At 42.6% G+C, this 16775-nt stretch overlaps 1 protein-coding gene across 1 annotated transcript in view; it reads right to left on the reverse strand.

The window, feature by feature from the left end:
- The window catches only part of LOC124606072 (sialin-like), an 81858-nt gene that overhangs the window by 17168 nt on the left and 47915 nt on the right, over positions 1-16775 (reverse strand). Inside the window, exons 6-7 of the mRNA XM_047138036.1 lie at positions 8524-8656; positions 3598-3839 (exon numbers count right to left, since the gene is read on the reverse strand). Of these exons, the coding sequence (XP_046993992.1) occupies positions 3598-3839; positions 8524-8656 (375 nt within the window). The remainder of the gene's footprint in view (positions 1-3597; positions 3840-8523; positions 8657-16775) is intronic.

Genomic DNA, 16775 nt, shown 5'->3' on the forward strand with positions numbered 1-16775 from the left:
CTTACATTCATCTTCTGAAACTCTGGAGGTACTCATGTATAGCCACTGTATATCCACTGACGGTTACATGTTGGTTCCCTTCCCAGTAGCGACCTTTACATTGGTGTTGGGAGACAATGAATCTTAACAAACATACGTTTATCATAGTACTGGCGGAAGAGGCTGTTATCGAACTCTGATAGGCCTTTGAATGTGAGGAGGAGGGGTGTTAAACGCCCTTTATTGGTGTTTTCATTATCTCTTTTCATTGGTGGAAACAGACGTTCTTGATTAGTGTTTGCCTTATTGTTTGCCACTGGTGGAAAAAAGCTAATGGGAAACTGGCAGTCGTTGTGACGTAGTGGTGTTTACTTGCTGCATAGTGCCGGTTGGAGTATGCCAGTACTCTTCACACTTATGGCCGCTGTGGTCTCACTCGTGCCTGTGTGTGTTGCATCTTGTGAGCTGCCCTTCCATAGTGCTGTTACTGCCGACAGCCAAGACGCTGGAAGTCGGCGGTACGTGTGCTCTCTATTCATGCCGACTGATCGCTTGGCTATTTCTATCGCCTCTCTAATCTTCCTCCTGAACATAAGAGGCTGTTTCGCCAGTGCACAGGCTTCTCGAAATTCTATCTGTTTGCCGCTCTCATCCTAGTATTCTTCACTGCTGACTTGATGTGCTGTTATAGTTGGATAAATCTTTCATGTTCAGATACACATGTGCTAATGGGTCACCCCGTCTCGCCTGCATAAACTAGTCCACACTCGCATCCGATTTCGTAAATTCCAGCAGCATGTAGCCTTTCAGTTGCATATTCCGCCAGTATACAACAACCAAACTGTTCTCACTCAGCAGTTAGCAAAAAATAAAAAAGAGAGAGAGGAAACGCCCTGAGGAAGGCGACTTGCCATAGTGCCCGAAACGTCAGCCGTCGTACACACATGGTCATAAATTCAGAAGAATTTTATTTACTGTGACAGTTAGAGATGGACCAACTCTTTCATCCTTGGGAACTAGTTCACTGGTGATCGCTCTTTTTTGGGAACCGTTCATTTTTACTCGTTCACCGTTCATTTGTACTTGTTATATGGTTCTTATGAAAAATTAGTAGCACAGGTGACTGAGATGGAAGGCGCCAAGAGGGGGCACTTGCCTCCCCCCTGGAGTACAGAATTTTTATTCATAACAGAATTCTCACACACTTGTAATTTTCGTGATTCTGCAAAACCTCTCGTTAAGCCAGCTGTAGCGTTATGTGGCTGATCGCAGTGAAATAATATAAGGTGGCGCACGAAAAACCGGCCCCGAGTACAGACTGCTCGCCAGTTACGCACGATTTGTTGACCGCTACAATCACAATAGATAAACATGTAATAATTAGGCAGAGAAGAAATAACAAAAAAGCTAATGTAAACAACAACCTACAAGCGATAGATGATGACTGGTGGGTGACAATTAGAGTCTAGTACTCGGGGCCGATTTTTCGTGCGCCACCCTGTACCACTGAAATAATATTGTAGAAGTAATCATATTCTCTTTACAGAATGTGACACCAGACACTCGATTATGGAGCGCGGGCTTCATTCGGTTGTAAGTCGGTCTGCCATACATAACAATGAACATGCCCTTTTACCTTGGATCAAAAAAAGACGAAAAATGGCCACTGTTCTGTGCCGTGCTGACTTCCTTTGCGTGTGTAATAACAAAAAAAATCTTGCCTTTTTACAAGTATTTCTTCTGCTATTTATCGAAATAGTGAAGTAAGCTGATATGCTGTTTTGTTACCCGAAAAAATGTATCTATTACATACCACGTAATTTTTATGTAATTCATGTAATTGTGAAATATATTTTAATTACCGGTCATGGACGCTGAATAGAATACGAAAGAACCAGAAGTTCAGAGTTCAAAAAAGGTTTGAAACTGATCTAGAAAGGACGTGCGCAGCCAACGAAACGAACAACAACTCGATACTGAACTATGAGCAGAAGGCTGTGGAACTGCGACGAGTGGCCACGCGAAGAAGGCCGAGTCCGGCCGAGCGAGACCGAGACAGACGGGAACGGGACCGAGGCTGGAACGAGACCGGCCGACGTGCCGTTGCGGGAACGAGACCTACCGTTTCCCGTTCCCGGGGACTATAAGCAGAAAGCCGCGACCGAGACCGAGACAGTCTGGAACGGAGCCGAGGCTGGAACGAGACCGGCCGACGTGCCGTTGCGGGAACGAGACCTACCGTTTCCCGTTCCCGGGGACTATAAGCAGAAAACCGCGACCGAGACCGAGACAGTCTGGAACGGAGCCGAGGCTGGAACGAGACCGGCCGACGTGCCGTTGCGGGAACGAGACCTACCGTTTCCCGTTCCCGGGGACTATAAGCAGAAAGCCGCGACCGAGACCGAGACAGTCTGGAACGGAGCCGAGGCTGGAACGAGACCGGCCGACGTGCCGTTGCGGGAACGAGACCTACCGTTTCCCGTTCCCGGGGACTATAAGCAGAAAGCCGCGACCGAGACCGAGACAGTCTGGAACGGAGCCGAGGCTGGAACGAGACCGGCCGACGTGCCGTTGCGGGAACGAGACCTACCGTTTCCCGTTCCCGGGGACTATAAGCAGAAAGCCGCGACCGAGACCGAGACAGTCTGGAACGGAGCCGAGGCTGGAACGAGACCGGCCGACGTGCCGTTGCGGGAACGAGACCTACCGTTTCCCGTTCCCGGGGACTATAAGCAGAAAGCCGCGACCGAGACCGAGACAGTCTGGAACGGAGCCGAGGCTGGAACGAGACCGGCCGACGTGCCGTTGCGGGAACGAGACCTACCGTTTCCCGTTCCCGGGGACTATAAGCAGAAAGCCGCGACCGAGACCGAGACAGTCTGGAACGGAGCCGAGGCTGGAACGAGACCGGCCGACGTGCCGTTGCGGGAACGAGACCTACCGTTTCCCGTTCCCGGGGACTATAAGCAGAAAGCCGCGACCGAGACCGAGACAGTCTGGAACGGAGCCGAGGCTGGAACGAGACCGGCCGACGTGCCGTTGCGAGAACGAGACGCCGTTTCCCGTTCCTGGGAACTATAAGTAGAAATCAGCGACCGAAGTGAACTATGAAAGACCGTTCCTTAGAATTCGTTCCTCGTCCCTTCCGTTCATCTTGGTGAACTGTTCCTTTGGACCCGTTAGTTCGCGAACGACCCATCTCTAGTGACAATGGCCACAGAAGCATATGCTTACAGTAACTGAATTCTACAGTATAACATTTTCGTGCGTTCCTCGTTGGGGGCTGCTGTGTCACAGCCATAGCACCACTAAACTACTGAACTTCTTCCGAAAAGGCCATGAAGGCCCAACGGTACCAACTGGCCGCCGTATCATCCTCAGCCCACAGGCGTCACTGGATGCGGATATGGAGTGGCACCCCACTATCCCGGCCGTATGTCATAGCACCACACTGTTACATTTTCGAATTATGGCAATTTGGCAAATAATGCTCGATTCGACTTCTACATCTCTTAAGCTGCTCTGAGATTCAAAGTGGTATTTTTTTAATCACTTCTACACTGTGGACTAGGTGTCAAGCTGCTTCTACTTGCCACAAGTGATGATGATATGATGTACATTTTCATTGGTGACAGCTCCGACGACATAAGGGACAATGATGCCCGATATGTTGGCGAAGGTGTTGACGAAGCCGACGAGAGTGCCGGCGAAGTTGGGCGCTATGGCCTGCATGTTCATATAGAAGGCGGAGCAGTGCGCGGCCATGCAGAAACCGCCGAACCCCAGCATCGCCACGATGGCCGCCACGTCGCAGGCCACCAGCGCCACCACCACCAGCGCCACCGCGGGACCCAGCAGACCTGTGTGCAAGAGGGCGTAGCAGTCGGCTCAGCTCTTCTGCTAGTCACAGGACACAGCATCCAGCGCAAACACAGTTGCAGTACACCTGTATTGGCTGCAAGTGCGGCTACTAAAATGTACACTGTACACGGTCCCTTCATAGTTACTTCATTCATCACTTCGATATCAGTAGGAAATTGATATTGAAAGTAGCCTGGCTGTGTAGTTGCAAGTCCAATTTCAATTATTAGAAATTCCTCAACCTGAGAACATTACACTTCAACGTAAAAAGATTCATGCCTGTGCTGAACATTGCCAACACACTGGAAAGACTGTCATAATATTCAGTCTGGGTTTTAAAAATTCCATTTGCTACAAAACGCAAAGTATTTATTTTTCTTTTCTTTGCCAAAACAAGTGAGAGTACTATGTGGTTTTAATAAAATGTCTAGAAGAGTACATGAACGATTAAATACCTGTGACCTGCGTCAAAAATCTGAAGTAACCAATTAAAAAGTAGAGCTCTCATGTGATTCATGTACCCAATGAAGTATTAGAACTGGTAGCATTAGATTTGTTTGGCCGATTATCAAGAACACCAAGAGGTTTGCATTGTATCCTAGTAGCCCTTGAACTGTTTTCTAAATTAATTAAATTATACTTCATGAGGAAAGGCAAAGGTAAAGCTCTGTGTGATAAAGTGATAAAGTATTATTCTGTAAAAAGAGGCAAAGCTAAAGCTATATTATCTGATAATGGGTGAGAATTTATATCGAAGAAATCGGAAGATAGTATGCTGATTCAGAAAGTCGAATTAAAGTACATGGCCACTTACTATGCAGAATGCTATACAAGAGAGAGATAGGGAAATTTTGTCAGACTTTTGCCCTGATAAGCATAGAAATTAGGGAAGACATTGAAAGTATATTAATCTTGGGCTCAAAAGTACAGGATGTACAACTACTCAAATTATGGAAGGAATTAAAGAGCCTAATGTCACATTCCCTTCCAACAGTGATGTCTCATTAATAGAAAAGCAATGGTTAGCAAAGACCATATACAACAGCAAACCTGTAAGAAAAGTCATGGGAAAAGTGAAAACTAACTAAGATACAGGTAGGAGAACTGGTGTTTCAGTTTTGTTAGAAATTCAACCAACACCACTCATCCTTGACTGGATCAATTCGATTTTTCACTCCAACCTATTTGGCATTTTGGTCACAAGATTGAATTTGTGTGCGGTTACTTGAAAGGTGAACTGATGTACATATGTGTACAATGATTATAAATTATGAATCATATGAAGAGTTTAGGTACTTACTCTTGTCTGGATATTGGTCTGAGGCAGCCCAGGATAGGGTCAAATATACTATTCTATTATGCAAAATTTTAGCAGTTCTGGATTTAGTTGTCTGGTAAAAACTTTTGAATACACATTGTTAAAAAAAATCGATTCCTATATAATTCTTGCGGCCCAGCTTATTTGTCTTATGAAACTTCCTACACATTTACATCCAAATATTCTTGCTGGTTACGTGAAATATGACTTGGAGGGTTTTCATAGTTTGTTACAGGAGCTGAAGAATAACAGTGGGGATGAGAATGCCATGATGGGAACAATAATCGTTTATTCTGATCCTAGGACGCAACAAAATAGAAATTACCGTCATCAGTGATATGATTCACATTGGGACAGGGATGGCAATGACAAGTGGAGGCATCAGGACAACAGATCATATTGCAATGTGAAAGGTGATTATAGGAGAAGCAGTAGTAATTGGAATGCTAGACTTTAAAGTAATTACAGAAATGGTCATGGAATGATAGATATTTAAGTCTACACATGGTGTAGGTGTGATCATCTGAGCCATGGAATATGTGTGTGCTGTGAGCCCACCCCCACATGACTGACAAATGCATTCAGCAACTGATTGGGTGCTGTGAATATGGTGAACACTAGTTATGAACAATGGAATGTATTGAAATTTTAAGATGTGAGGGAGGTTTTCCATTAAGAGAGTGTGCAAATTCTACAGTGGGTCCAATGATCCAAATACATATTTATGCAATTGTCATATGTTGTATTTTTTGTATAGATAGCCAGGAATCCATGATGAGTGATGTGGCGTTTCAGAGATGTAATGGTGTAGGTTCATGGCATACTCTTCGTTTATGGAGGACCAAGTTGAAGGGGGCAATCTGTGGAACGAATGTTGAAGTGAAGAGTGATGGATTTTTGTGTCACATTAAGAAGGATCACGCAGATTTTGTGGTTGCGCCTAGATTGGCTATTTAAGTTATATTGACAGTTTATTTTTTGTCTACATGCCAAGATATGATGGACTTGGGTCATAGTAAAGTGTTGAAGTGTAATGCATCTACACTGAAGTTAAGTGTTTTTGAGTGTGTGATTAGCGAGAAGAGCTCAAATGACTGTCTTAAATTTCTTACAGGGGCTACGTTGTCTTTTGAATTGAGGTCTGTTGTAAATGAGAGTATAGGTAATGCAGTACTATTAGTAGATTGCCAAAGATGTGTTAGTACTGTATAAGACAGTATGAACTGGGATGACTATATTTAGGAATCAGATAAGGAAGTAAAATGAAATATGTTAGAGGTACTGCATCATCATTCTTCAGTGTTTTCTGAACACCCTGGTGCTATTAATGGATTTTTATACCAGTTCAAATTTAAGGAACAAAAGATATTCTTTGTCAGACAGTTTCGTACACCAGTAATCTACAAAGACAGAGTTGGAGCAGAAATTGGGAAAATGTTGCAGCGATGGGTGACTGAATCTTATGTCATTTCATATAATAATCCATTGTTAGTTGTGCCGAAGAAGGGAAATAGTTTTGGGTTGATGTTGGATTCCAAGCACATTAATACAATTGTTGTGCCAGAAACATGACCATTGATGCGAGATGAGTTACTGGATAAATTTCAGGATATTAAGGTCATATCTTCAATTGACCTACGAACTAGCTACTGGCAAATTTAACTGCATCCTCCATGTTGAATGTTCACAGCATTCTTATAATATGGCTGTTACTATTAGTTTTGCAAGTTACCCATTGGGTTGAATCTCATTTCAGCTGCATTTACTGGAGGTTTTAATAGCACTTTTTCATCATATCTCAGAAAGAAATTGACCATATAAGTTGATGAAGAGTGAATGGTAGAAGAGAATTGGGGGGAAAATAATAAAAAGTTCTGGATATGTTGTTGAGTGTCTACAACCAGTTTGGTGTAACAGTAAATTTGGAGAAGTTATAATTCAGAAAGAGACAATTAAATTATTATGAAACTTTGTGACTGCATGAAAGATTTCACCTGTAATTAGGGACTTTCCCATTATGACAAAGAAGCAGCTTCATCGATTTTTGGGATCGATCTGTTTTTATAATAGGTCTGAATATTACAGTTCTGGCTATGCCAGATTTGTGTACATTGATGGGTAAGAAAACTACTTCATCGATTTTTGGGATCGATCTGTTTTTATAATAGGACTGAATATTACAGTTCTGGCTATGCCAGATTTGTGTACATTGATGGGTAAGAAAACTACTTCATCGATTTTTGGGATCGATCTGTTTTTATAATAGGACTGAATATTACAGTTCTGGCTATGCCAGATTTGTGTACATTGATGGGTAAGAAAACTACTTTTGAGTGGGATGCCCAAGCACTGACAGTATAAAACAGGTTCTTTTGGAGGCTCCTCTCCTTTCTCATCCAGAGTAAGGATTTTTACCTAAGCAAGGACATCTCTAAGATGGTTTCTCCTTTCTCATCCAGAGTTGATTAAGGATTTTTTACCTAAGCAAGGACATCTCTAAGATGGTTTTTGATTCTGAACTATTCCAGGAATTTGAGGTAGATGGAGTTGTGTAGTAGCATACAATCGCTTTTTCAAGCCTGGTGCACATGAAGTGTGAACTATTGATTAACTGGAGTTGAGACTTTAGCGATTGTATTGGCCATAGCTGCTACTTATTTGGTGGAACAACCAAGGTTTGTACTGAGCACAGAGTGTTGGAACTGTAAATGAGTGTGAAACTGACTCATGGTCGCTCTGTCAGATGGTTACTGTGTCCTCAAGAGTTCAGTTACACGCTGTCTGCATTCATGCTCGATATAACGTGGTTTCTGAAGTGTTTTTGAGGTCCTTTATAGGATCTCAAAAAAAAATTTCAGTATCGTGTATTTGGAGAACGTGGCATTTAGTAATGTCACTATGACTTCTCTTGAAAACATTGCCAAGGGGCAAGAGAAGGGTATGACATGAAAGGAGATAAATGGAAAGTGGAGAGATCACAACAATGTTCCATTTGGCAATTACACCTTGCTCAAGCAGAGAGTTGGAGATCATTCACAGTGGACTATGTGCATTCCTAATGAGTTGGTCAATAACTTGATTCCGCATACTCTTTCAAGCTATACTTGCAGTCATATTAAATAAACAAATCAATAGACAGTGTGCTCCCCAATAGGTTACCGAAAACCCAACTGGAAATCTAGAAATTGTTAAACAGACCCTGAGAGCATTCTGGAAAGTGAAATAATGTGTAAAAATAATTATTATTATCGCCTTTCTTAATATAACGTGTCATTTTCTGCTTTTACTCATTAACTAGCACACTAGGTAAAAACTCTCGCAAAGAGGGTCTAAACACAAAAAATAGATACAATGCTTATACTTACCTATTCCGTTTATGATACGGAAGCCACTAATTTTTGACACGTATCCCTTCCGGTAAATGAAGTCAACCAACCTTCCAAACAGCAAATTGCCAACTGCGCCGATGATTTGAGGAACAGAAGACAGGATACCATTCTGTGTAAAATACAGGTACTACGATCATTTTTGCAATACTTTTCAGAGTATAAACAACTAGATGGATTAGTAACAATTGTTGTCACATTTGTTTATTTGTACTGCATATACTCAACAACATTTATTAAAACTAACAAGGGGAAGGCCTTAGATACTGCCAACAGATTTGGCTCATATTAGGCAGGTTGCTTCTGCATTAACTAAAACGAAGGACTCCAAGATATTTTGGCTCAACAACCGCTAGCTCTGAGGTGCAATCGACTTAGAATTGATGCGACTGATACATAATTGAAAACTGAGCACTTTTCATCAACATATAATGCGTCCGCAAACGCCTAGTTTCACAGAAGTCGAGGAAAGAAACTCTTTCGGCTGCCGCTTACGTACCTATAAGCTAGGAAGTGTTAAACGTAAGAGCCGCTGGCGTAACGACCAAGTTATCTGGCTGCTGAACAGAAACCTGTGTTCGGTTGCCAGTTTTATTCTACAGTTTTTCTATTTGTATTTTTTCCATTTCGAAATTGATAGGTACAGATGGTTAATGAGGTAAGTAAAATAATGAGGAGTAATAACAAGGTAGGCAAATAAATCTGTCAAATGACTTGGATTAGAAAAGAATTAAAAATTTAGTCCTGGTCGCTTTACAATTACTTTGTCTCTCACTCTGTTACATGTCCTCAGTTTCCTTCGAACAACTAGATGGATGGTAGGCCTACTTGCCTTGTACGCATTCGATGAAAATATACTTTCGGCACCAAGAACATCTAAGGAACGCAATCTTCACACATGTACATCATTCCTTTCGAAGATTAGGAGGAAAATAAACGTGATTTAATTTTAAAATATCTCTTTTTCGGAAATTAATTTTTGAAGCAAACAATTTGATACTATAATAATGCCCGAAAAATAGTTGCTGTAAGTTGATCATAAATTATGCTGTGGATTGTTATTGCATCCACTCTGTTGCGGAATTCCCACTGGATTTCCAGAAACAGACTGCAATTTTGAATCCTGGGGAAAAAGTTTTTAACTCTGCGATAAAAATAAACATCACATAGCTGGCACATAAGGGCGCAGTTTGGCGGTATTACTTCTACCGTGCGTCGGTTGACTCTCGTCATCTATAAGCATGCTATCACACATGGCGGTGTTAGTTTGTCCGCGCCAAGAATTCAATATCGGACAAAAACTTTTATAAGCAGCGTATGGTATTAAAATGGCGTCAGGATATGTTTTCTAAATTGTGTTTGTCAATTTCTCAGATTTTGAGCTGGTAACGTACACATTTTTTAACGATGGAAAATCTAGGATGGAATGTAACAATATCATGAAAAGGATAGTTGCTACTCACTATATAGCGAAGATGCAGAAAGGTCAACATGGTCTCTGTCAAAAGTAGACACCATACACACACGCACACACGCAAATGCAACTCACGCACATGACCACAGTCTCTCGCAGCTAGAGCCAGACTGACAGGCTAACTCTAACTGCCAGAGATTGTGGTCACATGTGTGTGAGTTGCGTTTGTGTGAGTGTGTGCGTGTGTGTGTGTTATCTGCTTCTGGAAAAGGCCGAGTTGGCCGAGAACTAACTCTCCAACAGTCTTTTTGTTGCTCATTTTTTTAACGAGTTGGTTAAACAATTGACCTCTGCTATACGAGAACCAAATTAATCACCAGTCTTATAAGCAAGTGGAAATTTTAGGCAACAGTTTTCCAGACGCTATGATACAATACTGCGCCCTGTACGAATGCGTTATTTTATGTATACTACCAACTGCGACAAGGGTTAGTTTTTCCTTACGAGAAAAAGTGCGTCTAATGCTCGCCTTCGCAGAAATCCTTCGTTTTCTTACACCAAGGATTGTAAGTTCCTTACTAGGCCACGTCGTTATACCCTACTGACCAACTTATCTAGTTAATCATCCTAGTCCTATCAAAGAATACAAATGAAAAAACTGCGGACTACAATTGCGAACACAGATTCTCTAGTTCCCTGCCAGATGTTTTGATCGCTACTCCAGCTGCACTTTCGTTTAACAACGCATACCTTGTCGGTTCATGAGCGGCAGTCGAAAAAATTCCTTTCTTCGATTTCTAGGAAAATACGCTTTTGCGGACCGTTATCTACGTTGATGAAAAAAATCTCAGTTTTCAATTATCTGTCGATTCGGATTCGAAAGCGTGTCATGAACTTTAGGGGTACTTTTCTCATAAACGGGGTTATAGGGCCAAAATATATTGCAGTCTTTCACTTTAGGCTGTACGCAAGCGACCTGCCAAATATGAGCCGAATCGGTTGACCGTGTCCGAGGCCTTTCCTTCTGTGTGTAAAGACGAGCTACCAGAGGTCTAAATCGTCGTAAATAAATAAAAATTACAAAAATTGTTTGACATAAAAACACTTAAATTAAACTTCTTTAACAATCGTACATTGTCACGGTTGTGAATAGTTTCTTTCTGGATACAAAATATTTCCGTTTTCTGTGACATCTAAGACACTGTTTTACATAAGGAGTTAGTAAATTAGTCAACATTTGCTTTAGTTTCTTGATCTTCGCGATGAAGTGTTGTGGGTCCGCAGCTGTATAAACTTGAATGTATAGCATATTTATTTTCCAAACTGTTATCTTTATTAACTCGTCGTCTATAGTAAAAACGCGTCAGAAAATATAACTCCATTATCAAATGCAAACAGTCAGTTTTAATGTATCTATAAAAAGTTACACTCTTATGAAAAAGACTGTAATACACTCCTGGAAATGGAAAAAAGAACACATTGACACCGGTGTGTCAGACCCACCATACTTGCTCCGGACGCTGCGAGAGGGCTGTACAAGCAATGATCACACGCACGGCACAGCGGACACACCGGGAACCGCGGTGTTGGCCGTCGAATGGCGCTAGCTGCGCAGCATTTGTGCACCGCCGCCGTCAGTGTCAGCCAGTTTGCCGTGGCATACGGAGCTCCATCGCAGTCTTTAACACTGGTAGCATGCCGCGACAGCGTGGACGTGAACCGTATGTGCAGTTGACGGACTTTGAGCGAGGGCGTATAGTGGGCATGCGGGAGGCCGGGTGGACGTACCGCCGAATTGCTCAACACGTGGGGCGTGAGGTCTCCACAGTACATCGATGTTGTCGCCAGTGGTCGGTGGAAGGTGCACGTGCCCGTCGACCTGGGACCGGACCGCAGCGACGCACGGATGCACGCCAAGACCGTAGGATCCTACGAAGTGCCGTAGGGGACCGCACCGCCACTTCCCAGCAAATTAGAGACACTGTTGCTCCTGGGGTATCGGCGAGGACCATTCGCAACCGTCTCCATGAAGCTGGGCTACGGTCCCGCACACCGTTAGGCCGTCTTCCGCTCACGCCCCAACATCGTGCAGCCCGCCTCCAGTGGTGTCGCGACAGGCGTGAATGGAGGGACGAATGGAGACGTGTCGTCTTCAGCGACGAGAGTCGCTTCTGCCTTGGTGCCAATTATGGTCGTATGCGTGTTTGGCGCCGTGCAGGTGAGCGCCACAATCAGGACTGCATACGACCGAGGCACACAGGGCCAACACCCGGCATCATGGTGTGGGGAGCGATCTCCTACACTGGCCGTACACCACTGGTGATCGTCGAGGGGACACTGAATAGTGCACGGTACATCCAAACCGTCATCGAACCCATCGTTCTACCATTCCTAGACCGGCAAGGGAACTTGCTGTTCCAACAGGACAATGCACGTCCGCATGTATCCCGTGCCACCCAACGTGCTCTAGAAGGTGTAAGTCAACTACCCTGGCCAGCAAGATCTCTGGATCTGTCCCCCATTGAGCATGTTTGGGACTGGATGAAGCGTCGTCTCACGCGGTCTGCACGTCCAGCACGAACGCTGGTCCAACTGAGGCGCCAGGTGGAAATGGCATGGCAAGCCGTTCCACAGGACTACATCCCGCATCTCTACGATCGTCTCCATGGGAGAATAGGAGCCTGCATTGCTGCGAAAGGTGGATATACACTGTACTAGTGCCGACATTGTGCATGCTCTGTTGCCTGTGTCTATGTGCCTGTGGTTCTGTCAGTGTGATCATGTGATGTATCTGACCCCAGGAATGTGTCAATAAAGTTTCCCCTTCCTGGGACAATGAATTCACGGTGTTCTTATTTCAATTTCCAGGAGTGTATATTCTTTTACATTAAAGACTGTGGAAATCGCATGATAATCGAACCGTATGTTCAGAAACCAGTCACTATCCATTACGTGAAATAGTAGACAGCTGTTTGGGAAACAGTTTTTCTAATACTAGTATATTCATATTTAGCATTTGCTCATATTCAGTGATTCTTAAAGGCGAAAATAAATTTTAGATCTGTCAACTAGACAGAAGTAACTGATGAAAAGCATATTGAAGGAAGTAGGTCAAAATTTTTCATTATACTACGGGTGTATACCGTATTCACAAATTTGAGACCCTATGTGGCATGTCACGCTGCCTTTGTCTGAACAATGAGGGACAGTAGTAAGCCCAATGGATACGGGTTGTTCACAAAAGAACTCAAATCCCCAATTGGATTTCCTGATTTAGGTTTCCCTCAGTCATCTGAGGCGAATCCGCGATGGTCGATCTAAAAACACTACAAAATATTTCCTGCCCTAACCCTTTTCTTACTCCATCTGAGTTCAATTTCTACTGACAGCTAAACAGACAGCACACCAGAGCAATACAGTATGTCCTTAGAACCTTGCTATCATTTCAAAAGATAATAACTTGGAAACTGTTACAGATGGACAGTCTTGGTTTATTGTGAAACGTTTACAACTCTCAATGCTCTTTTTTCCCGTTTGAACTTTCCTGCAGATTTGATTTGGAATATATGAAAATGGTGGGAGGAGGACATTACAATTTGCGGCTCCTAAAACTCAAACAGCGAGCTTGAATACAACTGTGATAGCCCGAATTTTAATGTTAGGTGCGGGGTAATGCACGATACGGTGATGGGCTCATTGTTCTTCACAGAGAAACCGCAACGGGAAATGTTTACATGGATACGCTCGAGCAGTTGCTGCTACCGCTGATTGAAGAGCTGCAGCCGTCTATCATCTTCGGGTGTGATGGCGGCCCCGTACTGCGGGACGTACTGAATGACACATTTCCTGAGAGATGGATGGGTCGTGATGATTTTATCACATGGCCCCCGCCCTCTCCCGATGCGACTCCATTACACTTTGCTTTGTGGGGCTACTTCAAGGATTACGTGTACACAGCAACAATGGTTGACATTGGTTCCGTTCGACACTAGTCAATGAAGCAATCAGAAATGATACTTCAGCAGCGACCCCTTCTTGGGCAGAACTCAATATCGCCTTGATGTTCTACGAGTGGCGAGTAGGACGCACATTGAAATTCTGAAAATAGCTTTGAGAACTGATAAATGTTTTACAGCAAACCATGATGCTCTAAATCTAATAGTTTCCAAGTCAACATTTTACTGAAATGATAGCGGATCTTCAAGGACACCCTGCAGTTCTTTCTTTCTCCAAAAACAAGGGCTAGGAAAATATTATTTTTCTTAGTAGAGGAATGGCCCTGTTCCCAAAAATTTTATTTGTGTTGTAAAGTGAGCCAAGTGTCGACTTGACAAATGAAAAAGTTCGTTTATACGGTTTTTCAAAGTACGTTTTCGTTCGAATGCGTAATAAGAAATACAATGCTGTGACAAATTTCTTTCTTTGACGCATATTATATACAACGAATATTCATACAAATTTCTTTTAGTTACATAAGAACGCTATTTTCGACAGATACAAAAAAAGGAAGAAACTGAGCGATCAGAAAGTCTAACTGCCGTGCGGAGGTCCGAGGTTGATCTCCCGGTGTTGCCAGTGATTGTTTCGTAGTTGAGGCGACTGGAATGGGGTGCATTTATTCTCGTGAGCCCAGCTGAAGGGATACTTGAATGAGAAGCAGCAGTCTGGAAAGCTGACATCAGCTTCGAGAGTGGCACGTTAAACCTTCATCTTTAAATGACGTCAGAATGATACAGAGGCCGGTAAAAATCGCATGGTCCTCTAGGCCTGATCACGGGATTATTTTATTTTCAGAAACGAAAAATTTAATAGTAATGTGTCCATATTTCTCTTGAAAACGACGAAAATATCGAGAAAATGTCCTATATAGAACTGAATGATTTATGATGAGGATGAATGAAACAGCGGACGTCATATGTACACCATTAAGCGAGGATGGACTTCGTTTCCGCAAATGCGGAAACGAAGATTTCTACGATGTATGGATACTTTTCAAAAATAAATTGATTTTACGCTACGATTTGTTATTTTGGGTGAGATCTGGGATCCATTACCTAATGAAGAAATAGCGTTCATCCACCTAATCCCTAAAATCATTTGAAGAATCCTGAATGGAATCTCGGCAGAGTTCGAAACGTCATGTTGTTGTAGCCGCTGAGGAAAGTGGCGTAGCTAAATCGCCAGGATCATTTTACTTTCATCATCTTGACTGCAAAAGATATTCTTTATATTTATTACATTATTGGGGGGGGGGAGGGGGGAGATCAGTAGCTGACCAATACTACGTAAGTGTTTTGGATCAATCAGACGACAGGATAAAGGATGCGACAATATAATTAGATTGTAAAAGAAAAATCTAGGCAATGCTTCTGTTCACCAAGTTATTATGTCAATGGGAAAAATGGAATGTACCAAGTTCGAATCTGTAGTTCAACTTTGTCAGCCCACACTGGCAAGCTACTGTGTATAGTCGTACAACACCTATTAAGGTCACTTTGAGTATCTTGTTTTTATAGCGGTGGGTATATTGTACAACCTAGCTTTAGAAATAATATTACTTGTATTAAACGTGAAAACTGCACTTGCGCGCGACATTTGCATTGAACATTAGGTGAAAAGATAAGGTGCATCAATTGCAAAAATGCAAATAACTATTTCATAACAGCTTTTATTTCCATAAAATTTGTTTCATTCTATTTTGTGGCTAAACTGATCGCAGTCATCCCGTTACAAAACTTATTCTGAAAAATTTGCAACCTCCATCACACATTATGATTAAAGATACAGTAAAAATATGCTCATTGTATTAATTATCATGTCAGGGTCAGTTCCTTTGGCGTTATTTATTACTTCCAGATAAACAAAACATTGGCAGGTGGACTCTTATGGGAGAGATGTCGGGCGTTTCAGTGTTAGAAGGCAGGATCCACACAGTACTACCCCACTTGTGGCACTTCGTTCTGTGTTTCTCCTTTGGCACTAGGACATTGCACAGATCCACCTACTGTCAGCGTACCTTGGAACTAGCGGGGTTGTGTGAAAGCGTTTCCATGGCCTAGGTAAACACTTCCTGCTGGAAAGAGTAGCTACCTGGTAGGCGACTCGTCACGACCTCTTTAAATTCGCCGTGTGGTGTACGGTTTCCTTACAAGAAAATCTGCCATCATTCAGATGATTTTTGGTCCTGAAAAAATTCGGCAATAGCTTGATTTCACCAAAATCAAACTTCATTTCGAACTGAACATATGGTGGTTCATTGGAGGAAAGTTGGCTGAGAAATTAAATGGCACATTTGAAGTTTAATCGAATCTGTCTCAGCGCATTTTTTAAATAATTTAAGTATGAGAATGAAGGTAAAAAGGAAATATTTGTCCTTCTCACATTCGTCACGTTGAGAAGTCCGGTTCTGTTGCAGTCTTCATTTTGGCAGACTGTGACAACACAGTTAACCATCAAAAGTCAAGTACATTGTTTTCCACATGCCTTGGATGACTCGTTTGCTTATATTTTTCCTCAATACGTAAGCACCAGTTCCTACCTGTATAACGGAATTCTTGTTTTCTTCGATTGTTTCCAACTTATGCATCGCAAAGACATTTATGAGTCCTGAAATGCTAGCACTACTACCTATGGATATGTATAGAGACTCAAGTAGTAATGACAGAAATCCACAATGATTAGCATTGACAGATCGTAATGCGTGGAGCTACATTTCGTTTTAGTTGTGTTTATGAAGTTATTGATCAAAAGTTTTATGAATTATAATATATTTTGCTCATCCTTATGATGGATGCTGTTACCATATCTGTTGCTTTAT

The sequence above is a fragment of the Schistocerca americana genome, chromosome 3 (assembly GCF_021461395.2).
Source record: "Schistocerca americana isolate TAMUIC-IGC-003095 chromosome 3, iqSchAmer2.1, whole genome shotgun sequence".
NCBI classification, from domain to species: Eukaryota; Metazoa; Arthropoda; class Insecta; order Orthoptera; family Acrididae; genus Schistocerca; species Schistocerca americana.